Raw genomic sequence first — 21,971 nt, 5'->3', positions numbered from 1 at the left:
GCAAACAACGAGGCTTCTTTCCGAGTAAGCCTGCCTAGGAGCACAATTGCCTCCCTTCCTCAAAAATGCCCCTTTTCCTGAGAGACCTGTGGCTTTAACCCTTTAGTCTTCAACCCCTATGAAAAGAAACTAGTTTACACATAATTTGCATTTACCAATATTTCTCTCTTAACCGGCTCGGGCCTTTCCCCAGTGGCTAAATGCTGACTGTAAGCTCTTGAGGGACGAGACCTGTTACATTTCTTAGTGACTCTCAGAGGAGGGGTGTGGCATATACATTGATGGTGCTATATAAATAAATAATCATTATTATTTAAATTATTTATTGCCCACTTTCCTCCCTAACCTCTTCATAAAAAAATCCCAATAATGGGATATCTATCCAACGAAGTCCTTTTCAGAGTAGACCCTGTTGAAATGGCTGTTGCTAAATTAGTTAAGTCCATCAGTTTAAATAGACGTGCAGTTGTTTAGAAGGAATAATAATAATAATAATAATAATAATAATAATAATGTATCCATTGCTAGTCCCACTCAGAGTAGATCCACAAAAAATAATGGACATGACTAATTTAAATCCAATAATTTCACTGTGCGTGCTCTGAGTAGAACCCAGCAATATATTTTTATTGTTATTTGGCATATGGAGAAAAGAAGAAGTTGAACACTCAGCCTCGTGCAAATACCCATTTCCCACATTACAGACAGGTTTCGAGACTCAACACGTGTTTTTTTCAATCCTTTCCTTCCCTCCACCAGTTTCTGTTTCTGGTTTTTTTAAGGTTCGATTTTTGTAAATAAATCTGTTTTTGTAAATAAATCTCTTCCCACCAATCGCAATTATTTAATGCCCGATGTTTACCTCCCACCCACCCCCAATCTTCCCATCCCCGCATTTCCCCTAGAAGCAGAAACTATTTCACAGCCGAGACTAGTCGTTTAATTCGGGAGGGCAGAGAAAATAAGAGCGACGCGAGTGGGTGGGTGAGAGAGCAAAACTCTCCCGGTTGTTTTTTTTTTTAAGCTAAACACACACAACATTGCACATAACACACTGGCCCATTAATAATAAATACCAATTACTGCTTTGGGCATCAATAATTAAGAGCAGTTACAGTAATTACACAATTATTATGATGATGAATAATTTACTCAGGAAAATAGGTCTGAAAGCGCTTCTTCCGCAGCAAAACGGCGAGAGAAAGGGATTGTGGAGGCGGCTTTTGATGTGAGGCGGCGGCGGCTCCCGAGCTCCTAGCCACCGTCCGGCCTGCGCTCCGCAGCTCCATTTAGTAAAAGAATAAGAGTTTTCCCATTTTGGCACCGCCGCATCTCAACGCGTGGGATACACAGACAGGGCAACAGATAGTCCGGAAGATACCGGTCAGTTTCACCATTGGGTTGCAACTCTGGTCCATTTAATCTATCGTTTTGTGAGCGTTCCAGCCCCTCTATAAGCGACAAACACAAGCGATTTATTTGTTCCGCTCCCCACCCCACCCCCCTTTCCTCTCAGACGCACAGATTTCTCTGCTTTTTCTGCGCCACCTCCCCCCCCCCCCCCATTGATCGGAGTTCCGTTTTTCTTTTTGTTTTGCAACTGACAATAATAGCGCATTGGCGATGGATTTATACCGGGCCATCTGAAGGTCACGACTTTATTAGCTGTTCCACGGTTGTTTTCCCAGTGTCATTGCGTCACAGTTGTGCTGGAGAGGCACTCTTGCCATATAGCACTGCAAAAGCAGAACCGAAACGAAACAAAATAAAGCAGAGTATTTGTGGTATGAAGAAAGTCAAAGGATTTCACCCGGAAGCTACATGCATAGACGGGAAACAAATCAGTATGTCCACCCCCAAACTTTTGTAGGTACAAACGGTATTGAAAGCTCAGTTGTGCATAACCACCCTGATGAGGGAGCTCATTTGTGCTCATGAGCACAAATAATTGTGTATGCACAATAAAGAAGATGTCCAAATGGTCCTTCTCTCACATACAAAAGTTATTATTATGATTATTATTAATTATCCACCCTTCACCCTAAGGTCCCAGAGTGGATAATAGCATAAAAACACAATACTAAAACCAGTTTAGAACAACCTACAATCACATAAATAAGTTAGGTCCTAAAAATATGCACCTCAAGTGTCAAAATCTGGGGTGAAGGGGTACGCCTTCAGCATTCACAGGGGAGTTACACAGGTTGGGGGTCACCACAAAGAAGGCCCTCTCCTGGACTGCCACCTTCCTGCCCCCAGCCTCTGAGGGCAGAGGAACTAACAAAAGAGCCCTTAGAGGGTCTCTAGGGACGGAGGCAGACTTCCAGATATTTGGTGCCTGAATCATTTAGGACTGTGAGCACCTTGAATTGGGCCCGGAAATGAGCAGCAACCAGTTCAGCTGTTTTAAAACAGGAGTTATGTGATGTCTAAATGGAACCACAGCCGGTAATCTGGCTGTTGCATTTTGGACGCAGTGAAGTTTCCAAGTTGTCTTCAAGGGCAGCCCCACATAGCGCACGTTGCAATAATCCAGTCTAGAAGTTAGCAGAGCATGGCATACATGAGTAGAATGTGTGCTTTTATTTAAAATGCATCTCTGGGTTATTTGTGGGGCATAGGAATTCGTTCATTTATTTTTTTAAAAAAATCTAGTCCGGCCCCCTACAAGGTCTGAGGGACAGTGGATTGGCCCCTGCTGAAAAAGTTTTCTGGCCAACCTATATCATGCAGTTGTTGTGAGGCTGTGGAGAAGGAGAATCATGTGCGCACATATCCCCCAAGCATCTTTCGGGATAAGGTGGGATAGAAACGCAATAAAGATATCGTGCCAACCTATCCATGCAAGAAGCAAAACAAACGAATAACAGAAAGTCAATCACAGGCTCCACCCATTAGGTATTTATCTAAAACTTGTGCAGATTTCCTCAGAACTAAACCCCATTAAGTCCAACAGGAGTTAGCTGCAATTCTAAACCCACTTACCTGTAAGCTTGACTGAATTCAACTGGACTTAGTTCCGAGTATAAATCATTAGGATTGCTGTGTTAGGAATGTAGCATGCTGTTTTTTTGTTGAGTTAGACCCTTGGTCTACACTGACTGGCAGTGGCTCTCTAGGCCTTCAGGCAGGAATTCTGTCCCAGCCCTACCTGGAGATGTTGGGAACTGAACCTATGACTTTCTGCATGCAGGGCAGATGCTCAGCCACTGAGCTACCGCCTTCGTACAAGTGTGGAATGCCTACAATTTGTAACCCTAGTTTGTTCTCTTTGTGTGTTCTTTCGATTCATCACTCTGCTTCTCCCTCCAATGTGGTTCTGCTGTGCAGCAAAGGTGCATATATTTGCTCTGAATGGAATCCCAATGGACAAAGTGGAGTTTATGCCCCAGCCGGCAGGTATCAGATCAGATTGCAAATTAATCAGAATGTTTGATGGGATAAAGTGATCTATTGGGGGGCTTTGGGCTGAGGAGAGATCAGAGGGTTCTGATGACCCCCCCCCCAAATAGGAACTCTGCAAATAATAAATTCAAACAAAAATAATTTGCTATGCTTTTTTGAGTGAGAAACTGAAGATGGGTCAGTTAAGCTGCTTCCTCCTTTGGATATCGATTCCTCACTTTCTGTGTGGACATGTGTGTGTACAGTGTTTATTTTGAATTTCTTCCTATAGATTGAACCTGACAGCCACATAAATGCAGTTTGCTGCCTGTAGGCATTTATTTTTTTTAAGTTACATTAAAATGGAACAAAAAATAGATTCCAGTTCCACTGTCCCATCAAAACTCCTTACAAATTATATGAGCTGGTTTCCATCTCACTCAGTTGTGTCTTGAACTCAGAACAATTGTAACAACTATTTTAATTTGGTTTCGCTTCTTCGAACCAGACTTTTATGTCTAAATTGAAACGTAACAACATATTTCCCACCCTACCAGCATTTTATTAAAACAGGAGGCCAGAGGCATCTGAGAAGGCAAAAAAACCTCCTCTTATTTTTGTTCCTAACATCTGATATTATGAAGTAGACTGCCTCTGGATGTGGAAGTTCTACCTGAATTAGCACATACCTAATAACTATTGCTCAACCCATGCTGATTTTTCCTTTAATTATTTTTTTTTTAAGCCCACTTAGGTTAGTGGCTATTATCACTTCTTCTGCTGCAGATTTCAATTAATTAATTCTGCCTTGTACTTTTATTTTGGCTGGCCTGTAAGAACTCCCTTTTCAGTATGCCAGTTATGTAATTTTAGACTCCAACTTAGTTGACTTGTGGAGCCCCTCTCTTTTAGATGGTAATGCATATAATTTAATTTGCTTCAAAATGCACTGCTGCATTTCCACCCCACCCCCAGCTCCTCCCACTGAACGGGGACCATAAAGACCAACCTTACTGGGGCCACAATCTCCATCAATGTCATTGGCTAACCTCAAAGTCTGTTTGGGGAGAGAAGGATATATTCCTCACTCCGTGCCGTTCAAAATTTCATAAGCTTCTGGTTTGCCTCCATTCTCTGTAAGTTATCTCTCTGTGTTGGCTTAACCTCCAAAGCCTCCAGTCCTTTGCTCTGTAGCAAAGTGCTGCAGAAGAGTGCTCCCCATCTTGACCCAACATACTGGGACAGAAATTAACCCAATTTCCATGCCATGGATAGCTTGATACCATGTTCTCTTCCATCCAATGTTCGCCCTAATAAAAGAAGACCCATTGAAATTAATGGACTTGACAAATTTAGGGCCATTAATTACAATGGGTCTACTCTGGGTGCATGGGGTGTTAGGGGTGGGGGGCAATTCATGTTCCTTCTGGGGAAGTCCACCTTTAGACCCCACCCTGCACTCAGTTTTCACCTGTGGCTTCTAGAAGCTGTCAGCAAGCAACAGTGGCTATACCCCAGATACATATTTGACTGGCCGGCTAAACCAGGTGAGGGTAGCCAAAGGTCTCAAATCTTTGGTGCGTTAGGGACTTCCCCTGCACGTGAAGACAGTCTCTGGTGGATAGAGCTGACAAGGCCAATAGTGGGCCCAATGGTCAAGAAGGCAGTTTCTACAGAAGCTGCAGAGGGAAGTGAGAGCCAGATGGGGCTTGTCAACCTGGTAAGGTAGCCCATCTAGCAGAAGTAAACTCTACTAGACTCATTCATGAGAAAGGCTTCAGGAGTAAACTCTGGAGGGAAATCCGTACCCCTGCCTTGTGGGACATCTTTTCAAGAGAAGAAAAGGCTAAGGAGTAAACCCTAAACAAATCTGGAGTTGAGTCCCTAAGATGGTTGGATGGTGTCTTGTCCACCTCCTTTTGGCAACTCCTGCAGCCAAGCTGGTGGTGCATTGTTCTGTTTTTCTTTGGACCACATCAGTGAAGCTAAGAGGAAGTCTTTTTCTCTTGGTCACCCAGGACCTCTATACACCCTGCCTGGGTGTGTGCCTAGGAGAGGTCACTTTGGTGCTGTTATCACAGCAAAAACAATGAGGGAGGCAGCAGTTATGAGCTACCACTCTTTGCATGCCACAGCAAGTACTGTGATTCTTCAGAAGTTTGACTTCACCCCTGGAAGCGCACTCCATTTGTGCCTATAAAGCCATTTTTGGTCCCATGTTATGATCTAGGAAGAATGTTGGAAGGGCATCAGTAACCCATGCAGATAATACATATTCAAAAATAGGAGCTTTGCTGCGGTTCTCTAACATAAATGATACGTTTATTTTAAAATTTCAAACTTGAATTTCAGAGCTCTTGTAAATGCTGTTCTCGATCTCTTTCTGAAGTATTATGAACAGCTGAAAAACCTACACAACTCTTCAGAAGTACTGTTGCTTGTGCAAAGTTTACTCAGGAGTAAATGCCATTAAGTTCAATGAAACATACCTCCAGGTGAATATGCATTCCATTGCAGTCCAAAGTGTGACATATCTTTAACATTCTGAGTATGTGGCTGTTTCATAAAGGAGCATAGGAAGCTTCTTCTACCAAATCACACCATTGGCTCATCTAGCTCAGTACTGTCTGCACAGACTGACAGCTGCTTTCTAGGATTTCAAGCAGGAAACATTCCCAGCCCTAACTAGAGATGTTTCTGGGGATTGAACCTGGAACCTTCTACATGCAGAGCAGATGTTCTACAGATAGACAGATAGACAGACAGACAGACAGACAACTGGCTTTAGTTGCTTTTGCTGCCAAAGACTTAACAGGACTTCTCTCCAGGAAAATGTCTATTCAAGCTCTGTCTCTTGGTCACAGTAGAACGTGACAGAATGCTTGGAACAGGCTTTTACAACTAGTGAAATGGACTGATTCTCTCATTCCATGGATACATAGGATTATAACTATACGGATCTGAGAGCTCCCAGAGTTTGATCCTGCCACAATAAAAAAAGTGTTTTTTTAAGGAAAGATTTAAGTCCATACTTAAGGCTGAAATCTCCTACATATGCTCAGAACTCAGTAGGGCTTACTTCTGAGTAAACATGCAAGTTGCATGGTTCCAAAACTGAAAGCAATGGGTCTGAAAGCTGCAGACTCAGGCACAATTACCCAAGAGCAGTGCTTTTTTCTGGGGGTACTCAAGGGTACACCATACTGGCACATCTGAGGATGGATCATTTCCTACTGAAATCAGAAGTATTTTGCCTGGATCCTGTCCACAGCTATTGGTTGCTTACGTGGGTGGGGCTGAAGGCAGCAGTGGGAGAGGACACCCCTTTCCCCTCTCTGCCAGCCCATTTCTCTTTCTGCCCGTCTTTCCTTCCTGTCAGAGTTCTGAGTGACAGCTTGCAGGAGGCTTTGGAAATCAAGCTGGGGGCCCAATATGTAATATACAAAGGCTTTCTCCATGCACTCTGCCATTGTCAACTCACTGTCAATTCTAAAAGGGGCAAATCTGAGACTAAGAAGCTGGCAGCCAGGGCAACCCCCTGGACTGGGTGTAAGCAAGAAGGCAGGCAGGTGGGGGCAGAGGGAGGTAAGCAGGGCAATGTCCCATCTGCCCAAACAGATCAACCTCCTTTGCAGCTACACTGAATGTGTGCATCACACAAGCACCTGCCAGTACATAATAAAAATAACAACAAGTTGCGATCATTATGTTCAACGGCAAATCCTTGTGTGTGGAGCCATAAGGCTCATGTTACATTGATGACAATCCTCGGTTGACATGGCACCTCCTGTCATGTCCTACACAGACAAGGAAGTCACTTACACTTGTCTGTTTATGCCTCACTTCCCCAGATTTAAGATTGAACTTCTCAAAGGTAATGTGTAGGCTTTTATCGGGCAGAGGCAGCCTTTACAGCAGAGGCTATGGAGCACAGTCTACAGATAGAAAACTTCCCCTGAAGGGAAGTTTTCAATTGGTATTAGCTGCTCCTCACAAGTAAGAATGTGGCTCTGTCGATGCTGGTTGCATTGATCGTGCTTTGGGCTGCATCAATGTCAGATAGTGGGGATCTTTTAATTGGAAGGCCAGCACTCTTTTACAGCGTGGAAGGGGGACATGCGTTGACCTCCTAATGCTGCAGATTTCGACTCCCATCAGCCTCAGCCAGCATGCTCAAGGCTTAAGGATGATGCTGATGACCATGATGATTGAAGCGGAATGTTGGAATATTCAGGGCAAATAAACGATAGTTTAGAGACAAGGAGAGTAAGAGGTGATATGATGGACATTTATAAAATTACGCATAAGACTAGAACTTGTGGACATTCAATGAAGCTGAATGTTGAAAGACCGAGGACAGATAACAGAAAGCCCTTCTTCACACAGAACAAACTATAGAATAAGAGGCATTGATGGCCAACAACTAGGATGGCTTTAAAAGAGGATTAGACAGAGGGCTACTAGTCACAATTGTTATCATCTGCCTCCACAGTCAACGGCAGAAATGCTTCTGAATCCCAGTTGCTGGAAACTATAGGAGGGGAGGGGGCTCTTGTGCTCATGTCTTGGCTCCAGGTTTCTAGATGGTCCCTGTAAGAACTGGATGCTGGAGCCAGAACTAGGTGGGCAATTGGCCTGATCAAGCAGGCTCTATGATGATGAGAGTTGTAATCCAGCAACATCTGGAGGGCCACACGTTCTCCACTTTGGCCTTTGGGGAAGGGCCCCTGTAGCTCAATAGTGGAATATCTGCTCTATATAAACCAGGTTGCAGGGTCAATCTCCAATAGCATCTCCAGGTTGGGGTGGGAAAGCTTCCCTTGTTTGCAGCCCTGCAGAGCAGATGCCAATCAGTGTAGACAATACAAAGTTAGATGGACCAATGATCTGACTCAACATAAACCAGCTTACTATGTTCCTTTGTTCCTAGTAGTGTGTTGTGGCCAAGGTTGAACATTGTACAGATGTTGCGCCTACATCTTTTTTGATTTCTGACTACTTGATCCTCTGCAAACTGAATGTGTTGGTTTGCTTCTTTGAGTCACAAACGCTCGTCCATATTGCATTGTTCACACGGCTATGTTCGAAGCAAAAGGAAAAACCGAGGAAGTAGTAGGTCCTCTGCATGGAAAAGACAGAGAAATGCTGTTGGGTAAGAGAGAAAAGGTGGGACTGCTCAACACCTACTTTGCCAAAAGGAAAGCAGTGCCCAACCTGGTGATAACAGAATAAACAATGCAAGAAGGAAGCTGCAGCCCAAGATAGGAAAAGAGGTGGTATGGGAACACTGAGTTGCTTTAAATGAATTCAAATCTCCAGGGCCTGATGAGCTGCACCCAAGGGTACTAAAGGAGCTTGCTGATGTACTTTCAGAGCCTCTGTTTATAATCTTTGGAGAATTCTTGGAGAACAGGTGAGGTCCCTGCAGACTGGAGGCAGGCAAATGTTGTTCTCATCTTCAAAAAAGGGAAAAAAGAAGACCCAGGTAACGACCAACTGGTGTGCTTGATATCGATACCAGGAAATGTCCTAAAACAGATCATTATACAGTTGATCTGTGAGCACTTAGAAAAGGATGCTGTGGCTATTAAGGTCCAGTATGGGTTTCTCAAAAACAAGTCATGCCAGACAAATCTCTCTCTGTCTTTTTAGTAGACCTACAAGTTTGGTGGATCAGGGGAATGCTGTGGGTGTACGGTATCTTGTTTTCAATAAGGCTTTTGACAAAGTCCCCCATGATATTCTTGCAGAAAGCTGGTAAAATGTGGGCTGGATGAGGTAACTGTTAGGTAGATTTGTAGATGGTTGACTGACCAAACCCGAGGAGTGCTCACTAATGGTTCCTGTCATCCTGTAAAAAAGTGACAAGTGGGGTGCCACAGAGTTCTGTCCTGGGCCTGTTGTTGTTTAGCAGCTTTATAAATGACTTGATGCTCATCCAATTTGCAGATGACACCAAACTGGGAGGGGTAGCTAATGCCATGGAAGACAGAATTGGGATTCTAGATGACCTTAACAGATTGGAGAACTGCGCCCAAACTAACAAAATTATTTTCAGTAGGGACAAATGTAAGGTTCTACACTTAGGCAGGAATAACCAGTTGCACAAATATAAGATGGGGGACACCTGCCTTGCCAGTAGCACATGTGGAAAGGATCTTGGGGTCTTAGTAGAACACAAGCTTAACATGAGTCAATAGTGTGATGCAGCAGCAAAAAAAGCTAATGCTATTCTAGGCTAAATCGTGTGCAGAGGAAGGCAACGAGGATGGTCAAGGGTCTAGAAGCCAAGCCTTATGAGGAATGGTTGAAGGAGCTGGGTATGTTTAGCCTGGAAAAGAGGAGACTGGGAGGTGATTCTGACTAAACATCAGGAATAACTTTCTGACAGTAAGAGCTGTTCAACAGTGGAACAGACTTCCTCAGAAAGTTCTGGACTCTCCTTTGGAGGTTTTTAGCAGAGATTGAATGGTCATCTGTCATGGATGCTTTACTTGAGATTCCTGCATTGCAAGGGGGTTGGACTAGTTGATGCTTGGGGTGCCTATGATTCTATGTGTGGCCGCCAAATTTGAGTGCCTTAGATTTAGTTGGACGAGAAGCAGCACGATAGGAAAGTTGTGGTGTCAGATCTGTGATTAACACTTCATATGTGCAAGTAAGCAGCCTGTTACAATTCTTTCAGTTAATGTGAACATGAGCATGATTTTGCCCTCCTAAATTATGCTTCTCCTCTGCGCTGGGTCTTTTAATCCCTGCTTAATCCCCACATGCTGAGCAGGTCCTCAATTGCCTGTTCATCAGGTGGTGACTTGAACGTGTGAATCCGCCACCACAGATCTAACATCCCAGGCAGACGCTCTGATGACCACTTAGAACACAGTGGTTTTTGTTTTGTTTTCCCCTGATGCAATCAGCCAACAAGGTTTGGTGCATTCAGTGAGATTCTGTTCTTCTATTCTTGAAAGTTAGTGAAGCAAATACCCCTTGCAGGTTGAATATCATGCTAAACGCCAGAGTCTTAATCCTATTTGTAGAATATATTGTGTTTTAAAGAACTATACTCTGAATCATAAAAAGGGGGCGTGTTAATTTACATTTATTCTTTAAACGGTATTACTTTTGTAATACAGTCTGGTATGGGAACAAATAAAAAAATGGTATTATCATTTAGTATGATGATTAATAACACTTAAAAACACCAGCCTTTCCAAGAGGGTCCGTTCCCACGTGCAGCTGTACACACAGGTGCAGAGACTATGCAAGAGCACGTGTGGAACTCCAGCCCCAAAGAGAGCAATCCCTTTGTCAAACGCAGACACATGAGATGGATTTTCTTAAAACGGTCAATAAAAGTGATCCAAGTGTCTTGACCCCCGAAACTTTTTTTCCCCTTACCCCAGGACCAAATGGAAAAGGCAGACCGCGGTGGGACTGGAGCTGCTGGCCGAAGCCGGGAACTACTCGGCGCTGCAGAGGATGTTCCCGTCGCCTTATTTCTACCCGCAGAGTCTGGTGTCCAACCTGGATCCGGGCGCTGCCCTCTATCTCTACCGCGGGCCCAGCGCCCCGCCGCCGGCCCTGCAGAGGCCGCTGGTCCCCCGGATCCTCATCCACGGACTTCAAGGGGGCAGCGAGCCCCCGCCGCCCTTGCCCCCCCTGGCCGGAGTCCTTCCCCGGGCGGCTCAGCCGCGGTGAGGCGAGGAGGAGGGACCGGGCGCAGCTTCTGGAAGAGACAACGTGGGAACGCCGGGGGGTGGGTGGGAAATCCCTCTTTTGAACGGGCGTTGCTTTGCTCAAACACACACACACGCACGCACACGCACCATCAACCACACATGCAAGCGAACAAATTTGGTCCAGTTTGACTCTTGAAAACGGGAGGGAAAATCAGAGCCTATTTGGGGGATATACCACGATGCACGCGTTTTAGTGCTTCCTTCCAGAGGCGTACCTAGGCTCCCTTGCGCCCTTGGCAAGGAGCGGTATCGGCGCGCCCCCTCCCTCCCCCCCGCATCTCCAGCAAAAAAAAAAAAATTTTTTTTAAATTGGCCTAATTCAATCGTCACAAATTACTCTTAAACTGGGCGTTTAACAGCCCAATCCTATAAATGTCTAATCAAAAGTAAATCCCACCGAGTTCAATGGGGCTTACTCCCAGGAAAGTGGGTACACCGGCCTGCAGCCTAAAGGTGGCAAGTCAGAGGCAGCAACTTCTGACAATACCTCGCTTGCCTTTTTGTTTCTTACGGCACCACTTGGAGGTTGCGCCCTAAGTGCACACTTTACTCGGAACTAAGCCCCGTCGATGGCCCTTGCTCTCAGGGGTAAACATGCAGCGGCGCGGGCTGGAAATTGGTCAAAGCGGGAAGGAAACCAGGGGAAAGTGACTCGGCTTTGCAAAATTAAGAGCCTCGCCTGACGTTTGGCGTCGTCGGCGTCCTCACGGGGAGCTCCGCTGCACAAACTAACCGGCAGCACTGCCGGCTCTCTGGGGAGGGGGCTCTGCAGGGCTGCTGCGACAGCCCATGCCTCCACGCCGCGCCGAAAGAGGGGCACTATTTTCGCGCCTCCGCCCCACGGCCTGCTCCCTTGGCGGGGGCCAACATGGCTGACCCCTAAGTACGCCTCTGCCTCCTTCACACGACCTATGGGACGGTGCTTTGTTCCCTCTACAAGCCGAGCAGCAGCAAATAGACAAAATATTATCAATAAATTTATTTCAAATAGGAAAAAAAGTTTTAAAACAGTTAAATCAGATTACAGCCACAGGAGTAGGAAGGGCCCTGTGAAAATAATAATAATAATAAACCCCTACAAAAGACAGTCTCTCCCATGCTGCCTCTTGTTTGCATGGGGTTTCCTGCTCTTCAGACCCATTGCCTTTCATAAACTCTGTTTACCCATGTGTACAAGTGTTTATGCCTGGGCCTGACACAGTCCTTTCCAGCAGAACAAGGAGGGTCATCCCTCCCTCTTTCCTGAAGTTGCCAACCTCCCCACCCCTTCCCAGAGTTCCTTCAATTTTTTAAATAAGTAGAGATTCAGCAGATGCAGTTCCCCCTCCCCCAGATTGCAGGGAGAACTTCTCCCGATTTGATATCGCAGCGGAGCATTCAGCACCCTTCTAAGTGGGCAAAGATGGACTTATATTCTCTCCCCCACCTGTTTGATAGCACCCCCTTTCCTAATAAACTTTTTTTTTTCCAGCTGAGGGCCACTTGTCCTCATAAGCAACCTTCTGGGGGACGCATGGCAGTGATGGGCAGGGCCAGGGGCCCTCACCTTTGTACCACAGGGGTGCTGCAAACCCCAGAGGTTTCTACGCACATGTGGACATCTGTACTCCAGCCAGGTAAGCAAGAGTTCAGGGACTCATTCCAGTCAGGTAAAAGCATCTAAGAAAGGTGCAGAGCCAGGCCTGTGTAGGGCATGGCCTGGGGATAATTTTGAAGGCCACGTAGACAGGTCTGGAGGGCCGCATGTGAAGAGCCTGACCCTTGCTTTGCATACAGGCCCAAACACCCTTTACACGCATGGCTTCATGGACACATGCAGCCCACCAGAGAATATATCATCTCACACGCACACATCATAACACATTGACAGGGCCCTTCTGTACTATTGCATCATTGCTTGATTTCCTTTGCATGGTCTGGCAAAGTTAAGCAGCTTTTAAACATCATAATAATAAATGCCCCTTTGTTTTCAGATGGAGTGAATAGAGTCAAGCAGGCAGCTTCCCCCAAAGAATCCTGGGAAATGTAGTTCCCTCATAGGGCTACAATTCCCAGCACCCCATAACAAACTACAGCTCCCAGGATTCTTTTGAGGAAAAACATGCTTTACATGCATCCGCCCGCAGAGCAGCCCAGCCTTCTGCCTGTCATTTCCTGGAGGGCGCTTCCTGTTCAAGAGGGGCTAAGCCCAGGGCAGTAATTGATACAGACATACCACAGGCAACCTCCTCAATGAGTTTGGCTTTTCAGTTACTTAATATATATGATATTCTTCATGGCACTCTAACATACCCCAGCCCCTCTACCACTTTGAGACCGAGGTCACATCCACACCAATAAGCTAATTGTTTGGGAGGTGTCCTCAGAGGCAAGACAAGAATAAGAGAATTTTTCACACCTTGGCAGCCCTGCCGCCCCAGCCACAAAACCAGCAGCAGACATATCTGATCTGGGTTATTGATGGCTATTTATTTTTACACACACACACACACACACATTTACAGTTTGTTCTCCTACCCGGTCCAGCCACACCAAGAAAACATGCTGGACGTTACATGCTGACTCGTCCTTTTCTCTCACTACAGGAAAAGGGATAGAGTGAGCTCGTAAAGGGGAAAGAGATGTCTGTATGTAAGTTACACTCAGAGCAGACACACTGAAATCAATGCACACGAGGTCCATGAACTTAGTGAACACAGGTCCATTTGTTTCAATTTATTTTATTCTGTTCAGCAGGATTAACATACAATCTAATCACCAACACCTCTAAGTGGTTTACATCATTTCAGTTGGCCTTCTCTTGGTTTTATACAACTCTATATATCTGTGTTTTACTTCTTTTGATTCTTAAAATCATTTAAGAAATATATATTTAAATGGAGATGAGACCTGGCTCAGTGGTACAGCAGGTCCCAGGTTTAATCCTTCAACAGCATAGCCATGTAGGAATGCGAATGTCTTCTCTTTGAAACCCTGCCAGTCAGTGTAGACATTACTGAGCTAAGAAGACCAATGGTCTGACTTAGTATTTCTGTATTCCTGGTATGTGAAACACTTACCAGCCCAATTTTGGGAAGGTACGTAAAGATTTTTTAAAAGCATTCATTTTATAGTGTATATAAAACAGAGAGAACAGTTACAACAGGTAAAAAAACTAATCAATAGGCACGTTGAATGGGTTAAAATAACAGAATCCAATTTGATTTCAGCAGATGAGACTAGGCTTGCAAACTTACTTATGAGTAAGCCCCCCAAAACCCAGCAGGGATTACTTCTGTTTTAGGCCTTCCAATTTTGGAAATTAGTTGCTGGCGGACCACCAGCCTGGCTCGAGGTACAGAAAGGTGTAGATTGCTCCCTCCAACACACACACACACACACACACACACACACACACACACAGAGCAAAAGAAATAACTATGTTTTATCTCCCTGTAGCACAAGAGGACTCCTTTTATGCTAGACCAAGAATTTTCAAAAAGTATGTAACTTTAATTTTTTTTTCTTTTTGTAAATAACTTTGGTGCACAAATGTATATGAATTATTTATTGGTGAACCCAGAGGGCGTATTTGTGTAAGTGAGTCTCGTAAGTCTGTATATCTGTAGGATTCTCTTTTCCGGACTTTGTAATGAGGAAGAAGAAAAGGAGGATTCTTGCTTTAGAAGAGATCAGGGGGAGGGGAAAGCTTCCTCTCTTGCTTTCGCTCTCTTTCCCTCTCCCTCTCTCTTTTTTTAAATGTGGAAATAAACTTCTTTACAAACAGATTGAGTCATTTCCTAGCCTTCTTCACCCACCCCACTTCGCTACAGAGACATCAAAACATGCTGGAAAGCAATGAGAGAGAAGAAGCAAGAGGAAGCCCCTAAAATTCTCGCTGGAGGGAAAAATAATTCTGGTTGCGTGGATAAGGAATCAGTTTAATGTCTCTACCCTGCTTTTCAGCCCAGAAGGATGCTTTTGGTGGCTTAAGAATTGGATCTGGCCAATGGCCCATCTAGTCCAGCATCCTGTTCTCACAGTGGCTAACTAGATGCCTGTGGGAAACCTGAAAGCAGGACTCAAGCACAAGAGCCCTCTCCCCTCGTGTGGATTCCAGCAACTGGTATTCAGAAGCATTGCTGACTCGTGGTTAGTAGCCCTTTATAGCCCTCTCCCCCATGACTTTGCCTAATCCTCTTTTAAAGCCATCTAGGTTGGTGGCCATCACTGCTTCCAGCAGGAGGAAGGTCCGTCGTTGAACTATGCGCTGTGTGTATCTGATCTTAGCCTATCAACATTTTACATTTGTGTAAAATAAAAGTAAACCAAAGCAGCTCAGGTAAGCCTTCCGATATGTTGCTGGTTTCCATCATACAGTGACCCATCAACTTGCAGGCAAGTATGCAGAAGAAATTTGACCCTGGTTTTATTTACAGGTGGAACTTAGCTAATTCGCTGTTTCTGAAATACCATCTTCGACGGCTTTAGAAGAGGATTAGACAAATTCATGGAGGAGAAGCCTATCCATGGGCTACTAGCCATGTGGCTATGCTCTGTTCCCAAAGAAAACCCAAACAAACTGAAAGCATGGAGATTGCAGTCAAACCATTTGCCGCGGTAAAAGGTGGCAGTGCTTAGCTGTGGCAAAAGCCTTTGATAGTGGTTATCCTGGGGTTATGTAGATTTAGTACCAGGATGTGCATGCTATCCAGCAGCGGCTGGTGCGCTCTGGGAGTAGGAGCACAGAAGGCAAGGAGTCCATGAGTAGGCAGAGCCAGGTCAACAAGGGGCAACACTGAGGTGAAGGAATAAGAAGCGGACAGGCAGGACTACTCCTTGGACTGGATATAAGTAAGGAATGTAAGGGCAGGCTGGAGAAGGATGAAGAAGAAAACTTGAATTAGTTGACTCTGCCTGTTGGCCACCCTGCCTTCCGCATGATCATTCTGAATAGGCACCAGCCACTATGGCCTGGCTCTTCACATCTGAACATGTCCCTCCCTACAGAAAGCAGCCTAGGCCAGACCAGTGACTCATGCAGAACTGCGAAAGAGGCTCTCCTCTGTGGGTGGTGCTTGGGGTTCGTGTTATTCTACAAGGGACAATACTAAGGCGGAGGAAGCTGGCAGCCAGAGCCCCCACCACCCTTGGAATGATTGCAAGTAAAAAGCACGCAGGGAGTGGCTGAGAACGGGCTGACAGTTAGTAGGGCACTTGGCCCAGTAGACCAGCCGCCACCGGTGGGGCTTATTTTTGTTGTTTCTCTGCCCTCTGTACCTTCTGAAAGCAGAGTCGGAAAGCTGGAGAGGGTCAGGGAGGCGGGGACCTTGCCAGCGACAGTGAATTATTAACGCTCATCTTGCAAACAGATAATGGCCTTAAATGATCGCTTTGGTGAAAAAACAAAAAAGAGTGCCTTCCACCCTCCAGCAATAATGAAAAGGGGAAAGGGGAGGAACAAGAGAAGGAAAGGACTTAAGTTGCTCATCTGCCTTTGGCCTGCATCTCCCCCAGCAGCTGGTCACCGGGACAAGCCTGGGAGCTGCTCTCCGTCTTGGGAAGCTGACAGATGGGTTGCGAGGCTTAGCTCTTTACACAGAACCAGGCCTCCTCTGCCAGACCAACGTCACCCACCCCCCTTTGCACACACAAACACACACACAGATCTCCTCCCCAACCTGCAGGCCAGACTGCAAAAATATATGCATGCAGGTCAGACACTCAAGAGGAGGGACAACAAATGGCAATAAATGAAAGAGCTATGCAGAGATCCTCAGCAGGGAGGAGAGAAGGAGGGCCCTAGGGTTGAAAATAGACAGGCATAAAAATGATCTAAGGAGCTGCAGAAAATGTTTGCTTCGCTAGGGATGGGAGAATTTGCCAATTTTGTTTTCCTCTTTCCATTTCTTGTCTTACTGCCCACTGTCCATTTTTTTAAAGTTCTCATGAAAACTTCCTCAGTCTTTACCACGAGTGTCCACTTGTTAGGGTTTCAGTCTTGTTTTTAATGTATCAGTTGTTTTAGTTTAACTGTTCTTAGACATCTGATGTGTAAATCTCCTGGAGGCAGTGGTTTAGAAGGCAGTGAATAATCTGTGATGTTGATGATAATATTCATCAGCATTTTAAGTGTGAATTTCTCCTAATAGACTCATCTTTGTAGGCAGTTTTGCCTAACATACACATTTTTTTGCAAGCCATATCCCCCAGTGTGATACATTTGTGTATGCCATTTTGATTATTATATGCATTTTTATGCACACTTTGCCCCAGTACATGCATTTCTGTACCTGCAGGCTGGAGAATTGTGATGCAAAATGGGAACACCATGACTTCCCCAAATAATTCCGTAGTTTCATAAAGGTGCTGACAGTTGTTAAAAGAGACCCCTGCATTCCCTTCACAGAGAGCTACGATTCCCAGAGTGTTTTAGCAGTCAAATTGTCTTCATGGGGAATTCTGGAAATTGTAGCTCTGAGGGGTAATGGGCGGGGAAGTCGTTCCTGAGAACTCTCAGCACCCTTAACAAACTACAACTCCCATAATTTTTTTTTGAGGGGGGAAGACTTGACTACTTAAAGTGGCATCATAGTGCTTTACATGTATGGTGTGAATGTGGTCTCTATCTTCACTCTTACTCAGGGCTGGGAAGTCTATAGCCCTTCAGATGTTGCATGACTCCAGCACCCATCCTGGAGCAACTCTCCTATGAGGAAAGGCTGCAGTATTTTTGACTTTTTCATTGGGAAAAAAGGCAAGTAAGAAGCGACGCAGTAGAAATTTATAAAATTATGCATGGATTGGAGACAGTGGATGCATTTCCCCCATCCTTCTTTCATAACACTAGATCCTTGCAGAAATCCAATGAAGCTGAATGTTTGAAGATTCAGGACAGATAAAAGAAAGGCCTTCACACAGTAGTGCGTAGTTAAACTATGGAACTCTCTCCCACAGGAGACAGTTATAGCCACCACCTATAATGTCTTTCATCATAGGGATGCGGGTGGCGCTGTGGTCTGAACCACTGAGGCCTGGGCTTGCAGATTGGAAGGTTGGTGGATCAAATCCCCACGATGGGGTGAGTCCCTGCTCCTGCCCACCTAGCAGTTCGAAAGCACGTCAAAGTGCAAGTAGATAAATAGGTACCGCTCCAGCGGGGAGGTAAACGGTGTTTCCGTGTGCTGCTCTGGTTCGCCAGAAGCGGCTTAGTCATGCTGGCCTCATGACCCGGAAGCTGGACGCCGGCTCCCTCGGCCAATAAAGCAAGATGAGCGCCGCAACCCCAGAGTCGTTCATGACTGGACTTAACTGTCAGGAGTCCTTTACCTTTTTTAAAAATGATGTCTTTAAAAGAGGACTGGACAAATTCATGGAGATAAAGGCTATCAGTGGCTAATAGGCAGACCCAGATGAAAGCAACTCGAGGTGCCAGGCTAGGAGATCTTGAGAGGCCCAAACTGAATAGCATCTGATCATGAGAAACAAAACCTCGTTCTTTATCAACTCAATGAAAGTAGAACATTGCTGAAATTTTAGCACTGATTAAGAGATTGTTTATAAATTTATGGAATTAATGAAGAGATCCACACAGAACCTTCATAGGGGAAATTATAGCAAAGTTACAACATTGCACTATATACAAGGTCAGAACAGTTTCTTTCAAGGTCTTTTGGCTGTAAACTTAATTATATCATTAAAATCAGTAAGTCACAGTTTATCATTTTATATGCAGAGAATGCTTAGATCACACAATCATTCTTGGGACATTGTTGAGCGTAGATCATTCTGTATCCTTTTTTAGTCTATAAAATGATGTTTCGCCAGTACAGTTTGTAACCATTAAACACAGGAACAATCTGAAAATTGTTTCCACATTTGGAAAAGGTGTCTGAATTTTTCCTGGAATATTACTTGATACATATCTTGGTGGGTGAAATTTTCTTTTTCAGGGTGAGCTGGTTTGACATACAGGTAGAAGTGCAAGAATTCATTGACTAGACTAAGGTCAACATCCTTTGGATACTTTGCACCAAAATCACAATGCCATTGTGAATATGTTCCTTGGTTGCTTGAAGGTTCACCACAAAAGAAAAATTGCCAGCTCCTATACACTGTTGCCCTTCTGTTTAGGTTGGCTTTAAGAGTGTCCATGACAGGTATAAATGAATTTACCCTTAACTCTTTGAGAAAGTTTGTTTAAGGTTTCAGGTGCTGTCCCATCATCCCCCCCCAGTACCTTCTTTTGACAGTTTTGTACTCTACCTCTGGTAGAGTAAATTTTTCTTGCTGTTCAGTTTCATCAAACTTAGCCTGGTTGTTTGATACAAACTATAATAGTGAGCTGTAAATATTTACACATGTGCTCAATAAAATTTGCAAGCTTGGGAGTGCCTTGCTAACTTTAGCAAAACTGTCCAAAGGTAGAACATAAACATGAATTCAAATCCTTCCATTTTCTGCAGAAGATTTACAGCTTGTTATCTAGTATCTCCTTTTTCGGTTTCACCACAGTAAATATGACTGAGGAATTCAACAATGTAAGTATAACTTTCGCTAATAGCTGCAGTAGCTTTGCCATGAGCCTCTCTTATTGTGTCGGATAAATGTTTAGGAACTTTTGACCCAAAAGCAAGAATTATTTTAGCACTGCCCATGTTTCTGAAGTAGCTGAGAAAAAACAATAAAGTTAATCTATTTTGGTAAAAAATCACTGCAACCAGGCATGAGTAAACTGCAGTTCAGCCAAAGAGATTTAGGGAATGTCCAATGCATGGAATAATCTTTGCAAACTTGTTCCTTTCCAGCATTTTTGGTTGGTTGCCGTTACAGTTTTCAGCCATATTGGCTGCATTGTCATATGACTGTCCTCTACATTTGCTGAAATCTATTTCAGGATCAGCTCAGCCATACTTTCACTGGTGTGATCTTTCAGTTCAAAAAGACTCAGAAAGTATTGAGCTGGTAATCCATCTTGGGGAGAAACATATCTAACAATGACAGTAAGCTGATAAACATGGGAAACATCAGGGATTGAATTGACTGATAAACTAAAATAACCTGCCTATTTGAAGTCACTTGGTATTGCTTCTTGAACTGTATTAGCCATCACCTGGATAACCTCGTCACATATGGCTTTGGATAAGTAAGGGTGACCAAAGCCTTTACCTCCATACCGATTTATGTGAGCACACAGGAAGGGATCAAATCTGGCAATTAATTCAAGCAATTCCAGAAAGTTACCATTATTTGGTGAACCGAATTCCTGAATTTCTTCATTTCCCCTAAATGCCAAGCCACATTCTGCCAAAAGAGAAATCAGTGCAATAACTCACTGAAGTACGTGCCTCCAGTAATCCTGCTCATTTTGATGTGAACATGTGACCATGCTTTCTTGTTAAGCATGTTAGCATAGGGTTAATATGATTTTTAGAGTTTTTGTGGGTTCAAACAAGATGAGTGTGATGCTAATAATCAAAGTCATTAGAAGCTAAAGCTGTAGTTCAGGTAGTTAGGTTAGAGAAAAATTTGCGCACAAAACAGAACTTTTCCTGTTGTGGGAGAATACATTAGCCATTCCTGAGGGTAGGTTTTTCTATTTACTTTTGGTGGAATAGAATCAATCCAGAATATTTCCTCGTTATTCAACATGGTCCATAAACCTACAACATTATTGTCTCTGAAATAACTAGTTAGTAATTTTGTGTCTGCGGTGCTGCGGTTTTCACTGAGATCATTTGCTTTGTTTTCCAATTCTTTAAGATTGCATTGAGCTTGAACTGCTTCTTTTGGTGTAACTATCTCGTGGCATGTTTCTTCTGCGCCTTCAGTGGCGGACCATGGGGTCTCAAATTTCAGAGGTGCCCTGTGCAACACCAAGATTTGGTGCTCCCTACCCATCTTGCTCCATTCTACAGCATAATTGCAGCATCTCTTGTGGTGCCCTCAAGGCTCTGCGTCCAGTGTGACCAAACCAGTTGCACTCCCCTAAATCTGCCTCTGGTACCTTGTGTTAGTCTTTGTAGGTCCAGTCACTTCATTGCCACTTTCCTTAGAATTTTCTGTACTTGTGGCTGTAGTCACTGAAAACAGTTCTCAAAGTTCTTGGGAGGCTGCGCTCTGTATATACCGTATTTTTTGCTCTATAAGACTCACTTTCCCCTCCTAAAAAGTAAGGGGAAATGTGTGTGCGTCTTATGGAGCGAATGCAGGCTGCGCAGCTATCCCAGAAGCCAGAACAGCAAGAGGGATCGCTGCTTTCGCTGCGAAGCGGTCCCTCTTGCTGTTCTGGCTTCTGAGATTCTGAATATTTTTTTTCTTGTTTTCCTCCTCCAAAAACTAGGTGCGTCTTGTGGTCTGCTGCATCTTATAGAGCGAAAAATACGGTAAACTGGTTGTTCTGCTCAAACTGCTTAGTGTCGTCTACTTGATTTTCTTCTATTTGTAAACACGAACGTTCTGTATCTGAGGGATTATGTAGGGCTGTTTTTGCAGGCTGTACAAAGCCATATGACGTGATTGGCTTTAAATGTTGGGAGTACTTCCTTCTGTTCTTCTCGTCGCTTTCATTTACTAGCACCACTTTCATATTGCTTGCTCATTATTATTTTCACAAAAAAGGCGATTCACAGTGATATAAAAGCATCCTCACTTGTTCTTAAAACACACACTGTAATGATAGACAGTGATCTGAACACTTGCACTGCTTCGTAGTGGACGATATTATTTGATTCTGAGTAGCTTTAAAGCCTCTACGAATTTACTAAACAATAAGTATTCACTTGTCATAGACTCGTGTGTCACATGTTTAATGTTACTAAGGAACTGGGCCTAGATTGTAAAATTTGCCTGTTTTTTTAGAATGGGGGG

At 44.3% G+C, this 21,971-nt stretch overlaps 1 protein-coding gene across 6 annotated transcripts in view; it reads left to right on the top strand.

The window, feature by feature from the left end:
- The window catches only part of BARHL1 (BarH like homeobox 1), a 37,160-nt gene that overhangs the window by 13,046 nt on the left and 2,143 nt on the right, over window positions 1-21,971 (top strand). The window contains exons 3-7 of one of the 6 annotated variants that reach the window (XM_053373739.1): window positions 10,788-11,140; window positions 12,595-12,739; window positions 13,709-13,754; window positions 14,562-14,604; window positions 17,748-18,968. In XM_053373739.1, the coding sequence (XP_053229714.1) occupies window positions 10,788-11,082 (295 nt within the window). In that variant the 3' untranslated portion in view covers window positions 11,083-11,140; window positions 12,595-12,739; window positions 13,709-13,754; window positions 14,562-14,604; window positions 17,748-18,968. Of the gene's footprint in view, window positions 1-10,787; window positions 11,141-12,594; window positions 12,740-13,708; window positions 13,755-14,561; window positions 14,889-17,747; window positions 18,969-21,971 lie in introns of those variants that run through there. The other 5 variants (XM_053373735.1, XM_053373737.1, XM_053373738.1 and 2 more) reach the window with 5 other exon arrangements.

This window comes from Podarcis raffonei, chromosome Z, assembly GCF_027172205.1.
Source record: "Podarcis raffonei isolate rPodRaf1 chromosome Z, rPodRaf1.pri, whole genome shotgun sequence".
Classification (NCBI taxonomy): domain Eukaryota; kingdom Metazoa; phylum Chordata; class Lepidosauria; order Squamata; family Lacertidae; genus Podarcis; species Podarcis raffonei.
This window is presented reverse-complemented; position numbering and strand designations above follow the sequence as displayed.